The sequence below is a fragment of the Taudactylus pleione genome, unplaced genomic scaffold, assembly GCF_031769625.1.
Source record: "Taudactylus pleione unplaced genomic scaffold, aTauple2 ptg000135l, whole genome shotgun sequence".
Lineage (NCBI taxonomy): Eukaryota > Metazoa > Chordata > Amphibia > Anura > Myobatrachidae > Taudactylus > Taudactylus pleione.
In genome coordinates, this window is record NW_028284537.1 from 10,437,935 (window position 1) to 10,450,309 (window position 12,375).

The 12,375-nt window shown below is 42.4% G+C and overlaps 1 protein-coding gene across 3 annotated transcripts in view; it reads right to left on the bottom strand.

The window, feature by feature from the left end:
• PTPRG (protein tyrosine phosphatase receptor type G) overlaps positions 1 to 4,885 on the bottom strand; it is a 501,503-nt gene extending 496,618 nt beyond the window's left edge. For 2 of the 3 annotated variants that reach the window (XM_088473429.1, XM_088473431.1), the window contains exon 1: positions 4,467 to 4,884. In XM_088473429.1, the coding sequence (XP_088329555.1) occupies positions 4,467 to 4,551 (85 nt within the window). In that variant the 5' untranslated portion in view covers positions 4,552 to 4,884. Of the gene's footprint in view, positions 1 to 4,466 lie in introns of all 3 variants that reach the window. The other variant, XM_088473430.1, reaches the window with a different exon arrangement.
• Between the last annotated feature and the right edge of the window lie 7,490 nt (positions 4,886 to 12,375).

Sequence of the window (12,375 nt, forward strand, 5' to 3'; positions counted from 1 at the left end):
CTTGGCTATCCATCAGTGATACATAACATACAAGATGCTTGGAAATATATAAACACATTCGGATACCTATAGTTTTAATAAGCTCTAAGTCAGGTCATTAGCCTACAGGTGAGGTCTGAAAACATAGGATGGCAATTAATTTAGGCTGCACTCTCTGCAATGTTATGGTGTTCTTCAAAGTCCTATTCTTAAAACAAATCATGCGTTAAAGCAGACTTGTAACCAGATGTGTAATCGTATCTCTGCTTATTAGATAGCACTTGGTGTCACTCAGCTTCCTAAGCAAGCTCTCGTAAAGCACTATACTCACTAATGGGCTAGGGTCTCCTAATCTAGAGGCTGCGCAGGACTGGAGGAACCCTGCCCAGAAGAAGAGAATAAGTCGCTGGAAGAAGTCCACACTCCTGGCTCAGACTCAGAGGGGCCCATTGTATTTGTCAATATCATACTCAATTTCTAACCAGTAATTCTGAGCCATACACAACGCAAAATCTGAACAATTAATTGTAGAGCTTGTACTCCTTATATGCAATGAGGTTCTTGGTCATAAGTTGAAGCCCCTGTTCTAGATACTGTGGGAGATCCTTTGAAAAAAAAAAAAAAAAAAATCTCTGGCACTCCAGCTGTTGAACTACAATATCCCAAAATGCTCTGCCACACTTTTGCTGTTAGGGCATGCAACAACTGTGGCAGGGCATGCTGGGAAGTGTAGTACCACAGCAGCTGGTGTGCCACACGTTGCTTACTCCAGGAATAAGTCATAAAAAAAAAAAAATTCTACACCCAACACGTATTTCACATATTGACAGATCCTAGGATTTAACACAAAGACAAAATATTGATCGACTTCTCAGCACACCTGTTGTCTGTACTAGACTGTAGTTGGACCTCTACACAGGTCATTCATGACCCCTGAAGAACGTTAAATTTCATTACAGACCCTTAAAAGAGTATTTGGAGTATTAGGGAACATAGGTCAATTCTTTATGGACTTATAAAGCACTTGATTACAGCATGCGTAGAGTTAAGATTTTTTTTTTTTTCTTTAACCCTTAATGAGGCTTTTTATGAAGGTACAGTGGATATGGGTTACAAAAACTCCTACGGTTATAAGAGTTACGTGGCATTCACACATTTCACTGGACGCTTGCAAAGGTCAGGATTGTGGGGTTTTTAATCATGCACTGATAAGTCAGACAAGCAAGGCACAAAGAGCGCAGGCGGGATTTAAATCAGATCTCTTGCAGGACTGTCACATTAAACCTGCGCTACGCCTGGTTTTCCCTAAAGTGCTCTCAGAGACCCTCCTAGATGTAATTACTGTACAATATGAGCACCACGGAGAAGGACATCACTCAACGGACTGAAATGGAGAATAAATCAATAGACAGAGATAAAGGTTTCTTCTCGAGAGCAGCCACCCCATTTCGATGTATGTAATCTCAGTCAGGCAAGCCAGTTGACAGAGAGAACTCCTGTGTGTGACTTTGAATGTCTTTACGCCGCAGTCACCTACAGGACAAGCGCCCAGTACAGACGCCATGTACCTATGTAGGTCAGGTCAGCCCTCACAAAAGTACCCCACACATTGCAGGCAACAAGCACTAACTCAGTGGTAATGTAGAAAACATAAAAAAAATAAAAATACTGGATTTACACGTAGACAAAACCAGGATAGGTATAAAATAATTAGGGGGGGGGGGGGGGGGGGATGTATCAAACCTTGGAGAGAGATAAAGTACCAACCAGTCAGCTCCTAATTGTCATTTTTCAAACACAGCCTGTAACATGACAGGAGTTGATTGGTTGGTACTTTAGCTCTCTCTCCAAGATTTGATACATCTCACACAAGCAGCCTTGTATACAAATCTCTGTAACATTTATTCATTTTCTATAAACCAGATTCCACAGTCCACCGTAAAGACTACACACAATATAGCTTTACAACCAATTACATAACACAAATTTTTCTTATTACATAGTTAATTCATCTATTTTGCATCTTACAATTTTTTATATATGTATACACAATCACACGCAATGGGGCTATATAAAAGAAGTTCTATAGAGTTCATATCAAAACATTGTATTCATATTATCTTGAGTATTTGCATCAAATCAGTAAAGTTACCCGTCAGCCTGTACACAATATTACTCAATTTAAGGAAAAAAAAAAAAATAAAGAATCAGGTTTAAAACCCCCAAAGCTACAGAGTACAGCTCAGCAGCACCCCTACAGTATCTAATCGTCATTACACCACAAGCCAACAATGCTGGAAGTGACCTCCATCTCCCGTTTGCTAATATATAGCAATGTATGGAGCATTTCATGTGTATGGTGAACATGACAGCGCTATACTATCTCCCCATTCATGGCCTGACAGCTAAAATATTGCAACTAGATCATGCCAAAGCCTTTAATAGATTCATCTGGTAAATTGTGCAGGAATGAAATAGAATACACAGCAAACTGACATGGGGTGCAACACAGGAATGTGACATATAGGACATATGTGCAAGGCAGGAATGTCCACTCTGCAACCATATAAAAACGTCAAGGAGCCATTAACGATGCACTTCATCCTGCCTGTAAGTGACACCATGTACCCATCTTACACTGGCAAATATTTTTAGCAGCATTTTGGAAGTGTTAACCTCTCAGTGGCCAGAGAGGAGAGAGGATGGAAGGTTCTCAGTACTTGAGTATTTCATAGACGACTGTAGGGGAACTTTACACAGAAAAATAAGGGACCGGGGGGGTTGGTTAGTTTTAAGTGTTCTGGATCCAATTTAAGTTATGGATACAATGAGATTCCCAGCTTTGTATTGGGAGATGGCATCTTCACTTATATCACCAGCATATTATGTTGCGCTTTACAATTGGGCTGTGCACCCCACTCTGCACCTCCTCAGCCTGGATGGGATTAGGGAAGCACTGCACCAAAAAGCAGCCACATACCATATTCCTGATCCTTCCATATGAGAGATGGAGGGAGGGAAGGAGAGAGGGGGGCAGACAAAATCCTACAAGGGAGCTGTTGGAGCCAACAGTCCCCTCTAGACACTTCCAGCATTTACTGACACAAAGGCACACAATGCCGACACTGGCAATGGGAGGTGTAGGATCCCAGCTATTCGTGCCAGGGACCAGAGACATACAGTGGGAGACTTGGGGCATCATTCCAGTGTCTCTATGTAGTGGCATGGTGTATATGGTTGAAGCTGTATATTTAGACTTGTCCCTGATATTTAGGCTGCTGGGACAGAAGAATAGATACAGGTAGTCACCTATAAGATGGTTCCCCGGCTTTTGGCACAGGAGTACACTAAATAGGTGCCCTATAATGAGTAGGAGGGCGTCTGATATTTTGTATGAGCAAAAATACGGGTACAGAAAAAAAAATAAAAATCAGCTACTGCCCTTTATTAGATCAGGACAACCCATATGGGAGTCAATATTTGCAGTTTACTATCAGACTGGGTACATTATCGAAAAGCCCTGACATTAAAGTCAGGGGCAAGTGCACAGCACTGTAATATGGCACATGGGCATCAGGGTATACATGCACAGCAGGGGTCCCTGACACCAGGGGCTCTATAGAAGCAGCTAGGACTCTGTATTCCTTGAGAATCAGACCTGCAGGGGTTCAGGGAATTGTTACAGGAGGGTTCATTGTAATAGGGTAGAACAGCAGCAAGAGACCGATGGAACGCAACAGTAACATAGGGGGAAGGGGCCCACAGGGCAACAGGGAGCAGACTGGAGGCAGCAGCTGGGGTAGCAAAGGGATGGGGCAAGAGGCGGCAGATGGATAGATGGTGCCAGGGCCTGAGACATACACATCAGTTGCCCATGTATGTTCACTCAGCTATACCCAGACATTTTAATGATCACACACGCATCAGCTGCCCACGTATCCCCAAGCAATGCCACAGGCATTGTATTTCACACACATCAGCTGCCCATATACCCCTAGCCATGCCCAGGCACAGTACTGAGAACACACATTACCTACCCATGTATGTACCCTCAGATATGTCCAGGGACTGTATTGAGCACACATCAACTACCCATGTATGTACCCTCCCCAGCTATGCCCAGGCACAGTAATGAGCACACGCACACACACACACTACCTGCCCATGTATGTAGCCCCAGCGATGCCCAGGCACTGCACTGAGCACACGAACACACATTACCTGCCCATTTATGTACACCCCCAGCTGTGCCCAGGCACTGTACTGAACACACATGTATGTACCCCCCCAGCTATGCCCAGGCACTGTACTGAACACACATCTATGCACCCCGAGATATGTCCAGGCATTGTGCTGATCACACACAAAGCAGCTATTGGGAATCCCATGTATATACCCAAGGCTATGTCCAAGCATTGTACTGACCCCACACTCCACGTATGTGCCCTCCGCTATAACCGGGCACAGGACCCTCCCCCGGCACTTACCGGGATAACACAGGACATAGTCCAGCACCGAGGTGGAGAGTCTCAGGAAGAAGAGCCACCAGCACGGCTGCAGTAGTCTCCGCATGACAACATGCACATGGAGGACGGGGGCAACTTGTTGACTGACTCGCCTCCAAGGCAGCAACCCCAAGGAGTAGTGGAGGCGAGGAAGGGGGCGGCGGCGGCGGCGGGCGGGGGGCTCCGATCACTGGCAGGGCTCTGGGAAGTTGGAGAGCCGGGATGAGCCCTGGATCTCATGCATGCAGCGGTATCCAGCAGTTCCGAGCTGGGGCTCCTCTAGTCCAGGGTGCGAGGGGGGTCTCTAGTCCTCCAGGCTGGGCTCCGGCTCCCCATTCTCCCGCACAGGAAGTAACGTGTCAGCGGCTCCAGCCCGAGACTTTAAAGCTCAGAGGGAGAGGGAGCGCGGGAGCGCGCAGCGGCACTGGGCGTCTGGAGCGGGCGCGCGCCCCGACGCCCTTAAAGCTGCAGCTCCCGAATTCCTCCTTACTCGTAGCTCACAGGAACCTGGGGAGGCTTCTCCCCTATCAGTACAGGAGCCCCCTTGCCCTTTCCCCCCGGTGTGCAGGAGATCTGGGGCGCAGGATCAGGGATTTATAGATATATATGTATATTACAGCTATGGTGTGATTTTATTGCAGTGAGCCAGGCATGCAGCTAGCACAGATATCGGGACACATGGCACAGGGAGTGATATATGCTGTTAGTGCGGATGCCCCCTTTGCAATGTGACAGGAGGTAAGTGAGAGATAGAGAGGAGCTAAGCAGGGGCAATCTGTCTCCCAGGGGGGGATGCAGGGTTCCCAGCGCTGGTTGCTGCTGGCTGTATGAATGGATCACTGTCATCTCCCCAGACACAGAGCTCATCTCACACCCTCCCCAGCTCACTCCATGCGAGATAAGAGCCAGGAGCTAATCAGAGACTCTCACTGTCCCCAGTCACCTGCATCCCCCTCCTCTCTATCTCTGCCTGCTCCTCACATCTATCTCTGCAATGGTCTATATCTGTGTTATTCACTGCTTCTTCCAGCCGCTACCCTCTCATCTGTCTCTCTGATATATGCTGTAGCTACTCTATTCACTGCATTTATCTCTCATATGTTTTATGTATACTATGTTCACTTCGTCTTCCATCTATCTCTCATTATCTTCTTATAGTACTTCACTGCCTCTCCCGTCTATCTCTAATATTTTCTATATGTACTCTATTCACTGCCTCTCCCATCTCTCTCTCTAATATATCCTATATGTACTCTATTCACTGCCTCTCCCATCTCTCTCTCTCTCTCTCTCTCTCTCTCTCTCTCTAATATATCCTATATGTACTCTATTCACTGCCTCTCCCATCTGTCTCTAATATATCCTATATGTACTCTATTCACTGCTTCTCCGATCTCTCTCTCTAATATATCCTATATGTACTCTATTCACTGCCTCTCCCATCTGTCTCTAATATATCCTATATGTACTCTATTCACTGCTTCTCCCATCTCTCTCTCTAATATATCCTATATGTACTCTATTCACTGCCTCTCCCATCTGTCTCTAATATATCCTATATGTACTCTATTCACTGCCTCTCCCATCTCTCTCTAATATATCCTCTACTCTATTCCCTGCCTCTCCCATCTCTCTCTAATATATCATATGTACTCTATTCACTGCCTCTTACATCTATCTCTAATATATCCTATATGTACTCTATTCATTGCCTCTACCATCTCTCTCTAATATATCCTATATGTACTCCATTCCCTGCCTCTCCCATCTCTCTCTAATATATCCTATATGTACTCCATTCCCTGCCTCTCTCTAATATATCCTATATGTACAATATTCACTGCCTCTCCCATTTCTCTCTAATATATCCTATATGTACTCTATTCACTGCCTCTCCCGTCTATCTCTAATATATCCTATATGTACTCTATTCACTGCCTCTCCCATCTCTCTCTAATATATCCTATATGTACTCTATTCACTGCCTCTCCCATCTCTCTCTAATATATCCTATATGTACTCTATTCACTGCCTCTCCCATCTCTCTCTAATATATCCTATATGTACTCTATTCACTGCCTCTCCCATCTCTCTCTACTATATCCTATATGTACTCTATTCACTGCCTCTCCCATCTCTCTCTAATATATCCTATATGTACTCTATTCACTGCTTCTCCCATCTCTCTCTCTAATATATCCTATATGTTCACTATTCACTGCCTCTCCCTTCTCTCTCTAATATATCCTATATGTACTCTATTCCCTGCCTCTCCCATATCTCTCTAATATATCCTATATGTACTCTATTCCCTGCCTCTCCCATCTCTCTCTAATATATCCTATATGTACTCCATTCCCTGCCTCTCCATTCTCTCTCTAATATATCCTATATGTACTCTATTCATTGCCTCTCCCATCTCTCTCTCTAATATATCCTATATGTACTCTATTCCCTGCCTCTCCCATCTCTCTCTAATATATCCTATATGTACTCTATTCCCTGCCTCTCCCATCTCTCTCTAATATATCCTATATGTACTCTATTCACTGCCTCTCCCATCTCTCTCTAATATATCCTATATGTACTCTATTCACTGCCTCTTACATCTATCTCTAATATATCCTATATGTACTCTATTCATTGCCTCTACCATCTCTCTCTAATATATCCTATATGTACTCTATTCATTGCCTCTACCATCTCTCTCTAATATATCCTATATGTACTCTATTCATTGCCTCTCCCATCTCTCTCTAATATATCCTATATGTACTCCATTCCCTGCCTCTCCCATCTCTCTCTAATATATACTATATGTACTCTATTCCCTGCCTCTCCCATCTCTCTCTCTAATATATCCTATATGTACTCTATTCCCTGCCTCTCCCATCTCTCTCTAATATATCCTATATGTACTCTATTCCCTGACTCTCCCATCTCTCTCTACTATATCCTATATGTACTCTATTCCCTGCCTATCCCATCTCTCTCTAATATATCCTATATGTACTCTATTCACTGCCTCTCCCATCTCTCTCTAATATATCCTATATGTACTCTATTCACTGCCTCTTCCATCTATCTCTAATATATCCTATATGTACTCTATTCACTGCCTCTCCCATCTCTCTCTAATATATCCTATATGTACTCTATTCACTGCCTCTTCCATCTATCTCTAATATATCCTATATGTACTCTATTCCCTGCCTCTCCCATCTCTCTCTAATATATCATATGTACTCTATTGACTGCCTCTCCCATCTCTCTCTAATATATCCTATATGTACTCTATTCACTGCTTCTCCCATCTCTCTCTAATATATCCTATTTGTACTCCATTCCCTGACTCTCCCATCTCTCTCTACTATATCCTATATGTACTCTATTCACTGTCTCTCCCATCTATCACTGATATATTATATACAGTATGTATTCTATTCACTGCTCATCCTTTCTCCATCCCCTGCTTCTCCCATCTATCACTGATATATTCTATATCTAATCTATTCACTGCTGTACTTTCTGCATCTGCTACTTCTCTCATCAGCCTGTAATATATGCCCTGCTTCTCACGTCTACCTCTGATATCTACTTTATTCCCTGCTTCTCCTTTCTCCATCCGCCACTTCTTGTCACTATTATCTGATGTATCCCACAGCTACTATATATTCACATCTATACTATACGTTCTCCATCCACCACTTCTTGTCACTATTATCTGATATATCTTACAGCTACTATATATTCACATCTATACTATACGTTCTCCATCCACCACTTCTTGTCACTATAATCTGATGTATCCTACAGCTACTATATACTCACATCTATACTATATGTTCTCCATCCACCACTTCTTGTCACTATTATCTGATGTATCCTACAGCTACTATATATTCACATCTATACTATACGTTCTCCATCCGCCACTTCTTGTCACTATTATCTGATGTATCCCACAGCTACTATATATTCACATCTATACTATACGTTCTCCATTCACCACTTCTTGTCACTATTATCTGATGTATCCTATAGCTACTATATATTCACATCTATACTAAACGTTCTCCATCCGCCACTTCTTGTCACTATTATCTGATATATCTTAAAGCTACTATATATTCACATCTATACTATATGTTCTCCATCCACCACTTCTTGTCACTATTATCTAATGTATCCTACAGCTACTATATACTCACATCTATACTATACGTTCTCCATCGGCCACTTCTTGTCACTATTATCTAATGTATCCTACAGCTACTATATATTCACATCTATACTATACTTTCTCCATCCACCACTTCTTGTCACTATTATCTGATGTATCCTACAGCTACTATATATTCACATCTATACTATACATTCTCCATCCACCACTTCTTATCACTATTATCTGATGTATCCTACAGCTACTATATAGTCACATCTATACTATACATTCTCCATCCACCACTTCTTGTCACTATTATCTGATGTATCCTACAGCTACTATATATTCACATCTATACTATACGTTCTCCATCCGTCACTTCTTGTCATGATTTTCTGATGTATCCTACAGCTACTATATATTCACATCTATACTATACGTTCTCCATCCGTCACTTCTTGTCACTATTTTATGATGTATCCTATAGCTACTATATATTCACATCTATACTATACGTTCTCCATCCACCACTTCTTGTCACTATTATCTGATGTATCCTACAGCTACTATATATTCACATCTATACTATACTTTCTCCATCCGTCACTTCTTGTCACTATTTTCTGATGTATCCTATAGCTACTATATATTCACATCTATACTATACTTTCTCCATCCGCCACTTCTTGTCACTATTATCTGATATATCCTACAGGTACTATATATTCACATCTATACTATACGTTCTCTATCCACCACTTTTTGTCACTATTATCTGATGTATCCTACAGCTACTATATATTCACATCTATACTATACGTTCTCCATCCACCACTTCTTGTCACTATTATCTGATGTATCCTACAGCTACTATATATTCACATCTATACTATATGTTCTCCATCCACCACTTCTTGTCACTATTATCTGATGTATCCTATAGCTACTATATATTCACATCTATACTATACGTTCTCCATCCACCACTTCTTGTCACTATTATCTGATATATCTTACAGCTACTATATATTCACATCTATACTATACTTTCTCCATCCACCACTTCTTGTCACTATTATCTGATATATCCTACAGCTACTATATATTCACATCTATACTATACGTTCTCCATCCACCACTTCTTGTCACTATTATCTGATGTATCCTACAGCTACTATATATTCACATCTATACTATACGTTCTCCATCCACCACTTCTTCTCACTATTATCTGATGTATCCTACAGCTACTATATATTCACATCTATACTATACGTTCTCCATCCACCACTTCTTGTCACTATTATCTGATGTATCCTACAGCTACTATATAGTCACATCTATACTATACGTTCTCCATCCACCACTTCTTGTCACTATTATCTGATGTATCCTACAGCTACTATATACTCACATCTATACTATATATTCTCCATCCACCACTTCTTGTCACTATTATCTGATGTATCCTACAGCTACTATATAGTCACATCTATACTATACGTTCTCCATCCGTCACTTCTATCTCTGGTATATTTCAGTCACTTATATCATTTGTCTCTACTGCAATTCACTTTCCTGTACACTCCTGGTGTAATAGCTGTTTCCCCCTTTGCCTCCTTCCCCAGCTTGTCACTACTCCTCAGTATGCTTCTCCTTCCTCTCTTCTGTTTGTTTCTATATTTCCATCTTATTCCCAGTCACATTTTTCCATTTCTCTTTCCTAGTCCTGATCTCCCTCCTATCTAATTTTCACCTCTCTCTCTCTCTTCTCCCTCTTTCGCAAAACATCATCCTTACCGTACTTTCTACTATATCTCCCTTGTACTCTCATAACTCCATTCTCACCTATTCCTGTATAAAACCGTATGTCTTTCCCCATCCCATACATGCCATGACAACTTTTTTCCTCCATCTAACTATATCATTTGTCTCATCATGTCCCCTTTCTTATCTAGCTTTCTATCTATCTATCTGTCTCATATCTATCTGTCTCTACACATATCTATCTATCTATATCTACACATATCTAGCTAGCTATCTATCTATCTATCTCTACACATATCTATCTATCTCATATCTATCTATCTATCTATCTATCTATCTATCTATCTATCTATCTATCTATCTATATCTACACATATCTATCTATCGATCTATCTATCTATCTATCTATCTCTACACATATCTATCTGTCTATCTATCTATCTATGGGCCTGATTCAGAGCCGCTCGTATGCGGCCGCTCGTTCGTTCCGAGCGATGTTCGCACATCTGCGCATGCGTATGGGTTTTAGTACGCATGCGCGAACCAGTCAGTGCAGTCGAAAATTGTGTGCTCACAATATAGCGAATGCCTTCTAATTTGAGTGACAGGATGAGGCGTTTGTGGGTGGTAACAGGGGAAGGTGCTTGAAAACGGGGAGTGGAGATCCGAACGCAGGCGTGCCAAACGGTCAAAACGGGAGTTTAATGGGTGTGCATAATTAACAAAGCAGCGTCATCGACCACGTCAGTTGGGTTTCTTTTAGCCAGAATAGCGAGCAGTTCATTCGCCTCTCGATGTACTCGATTAATCTAATAAATAGCGGAGATGACGTATGATGCGAGTGGCCAGGGGGCGTTTTTTACAAAAAATGGTCTGCATGTTTTGTTCGCTCGTTCAGATATAGAGGCGTCAACAGACCGCAAAGAGCGAACGGTCAATTTAAATAGCCTGCCCCTTTTTCTGGACGAGCGAGCGCAAATAGCGTCCGTCTCTGAATCAGGCCCTATATCTACACATATCTATCTATCTAAGAAAAAATCCAAAAATAAGGGCACTCACCACATTTCATATAAAAAGATTTTTCTTTTATTTCAACTTGCAATCATAATGTCGACGTTTCGGTCCACCAGGACCTTTATCAAGACACACCAAAAAGAGACAGCACAGCTACCACCAAAGGGCCATCAAAGAGATCCCCGGTCTGGGCTGACTAGTGGTCAGGGGTATTGCTTCGGCTGGGGGACCCAGTGATTGGGTTCCCCTGGCTGTGGTATTACCCCCCCACCAGAAAAAGTTTGCTGCTGGTTCTAGAATTTACAGGGCAACTCTACGCATTTTTTCCCCTGTATTTCCACAACCAGGACCGGCTCAGAGCCCAGTGCTGGTTGCACTTAATACAGGGGACCCCAGCGTTGTTTGTCCCTTGTATTCTGGCAACCAGGACTGGTTCTGAAAAGCCCAGTGCTGGTTGTGCTTCATACGGGGAACCCCTACGTCATTTTTCCCCTGTATTTAGCTCCTCCCCATCTGTGCTGCTTAATCTCCCCCCCTTCTCCACGCCTTTCTGTCTCCCCCATCCACCCCACTCTTATCCCATCTGCGCAGCTTTATCTTCTGCTAAGACATTAGTTGCATAGACTGCATGTGTGTATTCCAATGAGCACACAATTCTATGAATTAACAGCTCCACCATTTTGTGAGTGACAGCATTCTCACTCTGTGAGAGTGCTGAACCTGCACTTAACCACACGGTGTGATGGCATACCATATCTGTGTTGCGCATGGAACATGTCCATTAAGGTGTCAGCCTTAATGATCGGAATTTCATTGCTTTTTTTAAGTTTGAGTGCCAGAAATTCAGTAGGTTTTGTCAAATTTCAGATCATGTCTAAGAATCCATAATGGGACATGTGAAACCGTAAGGTTTTTTGTCTATGGCAGTGGTTCCCAAACTATTTT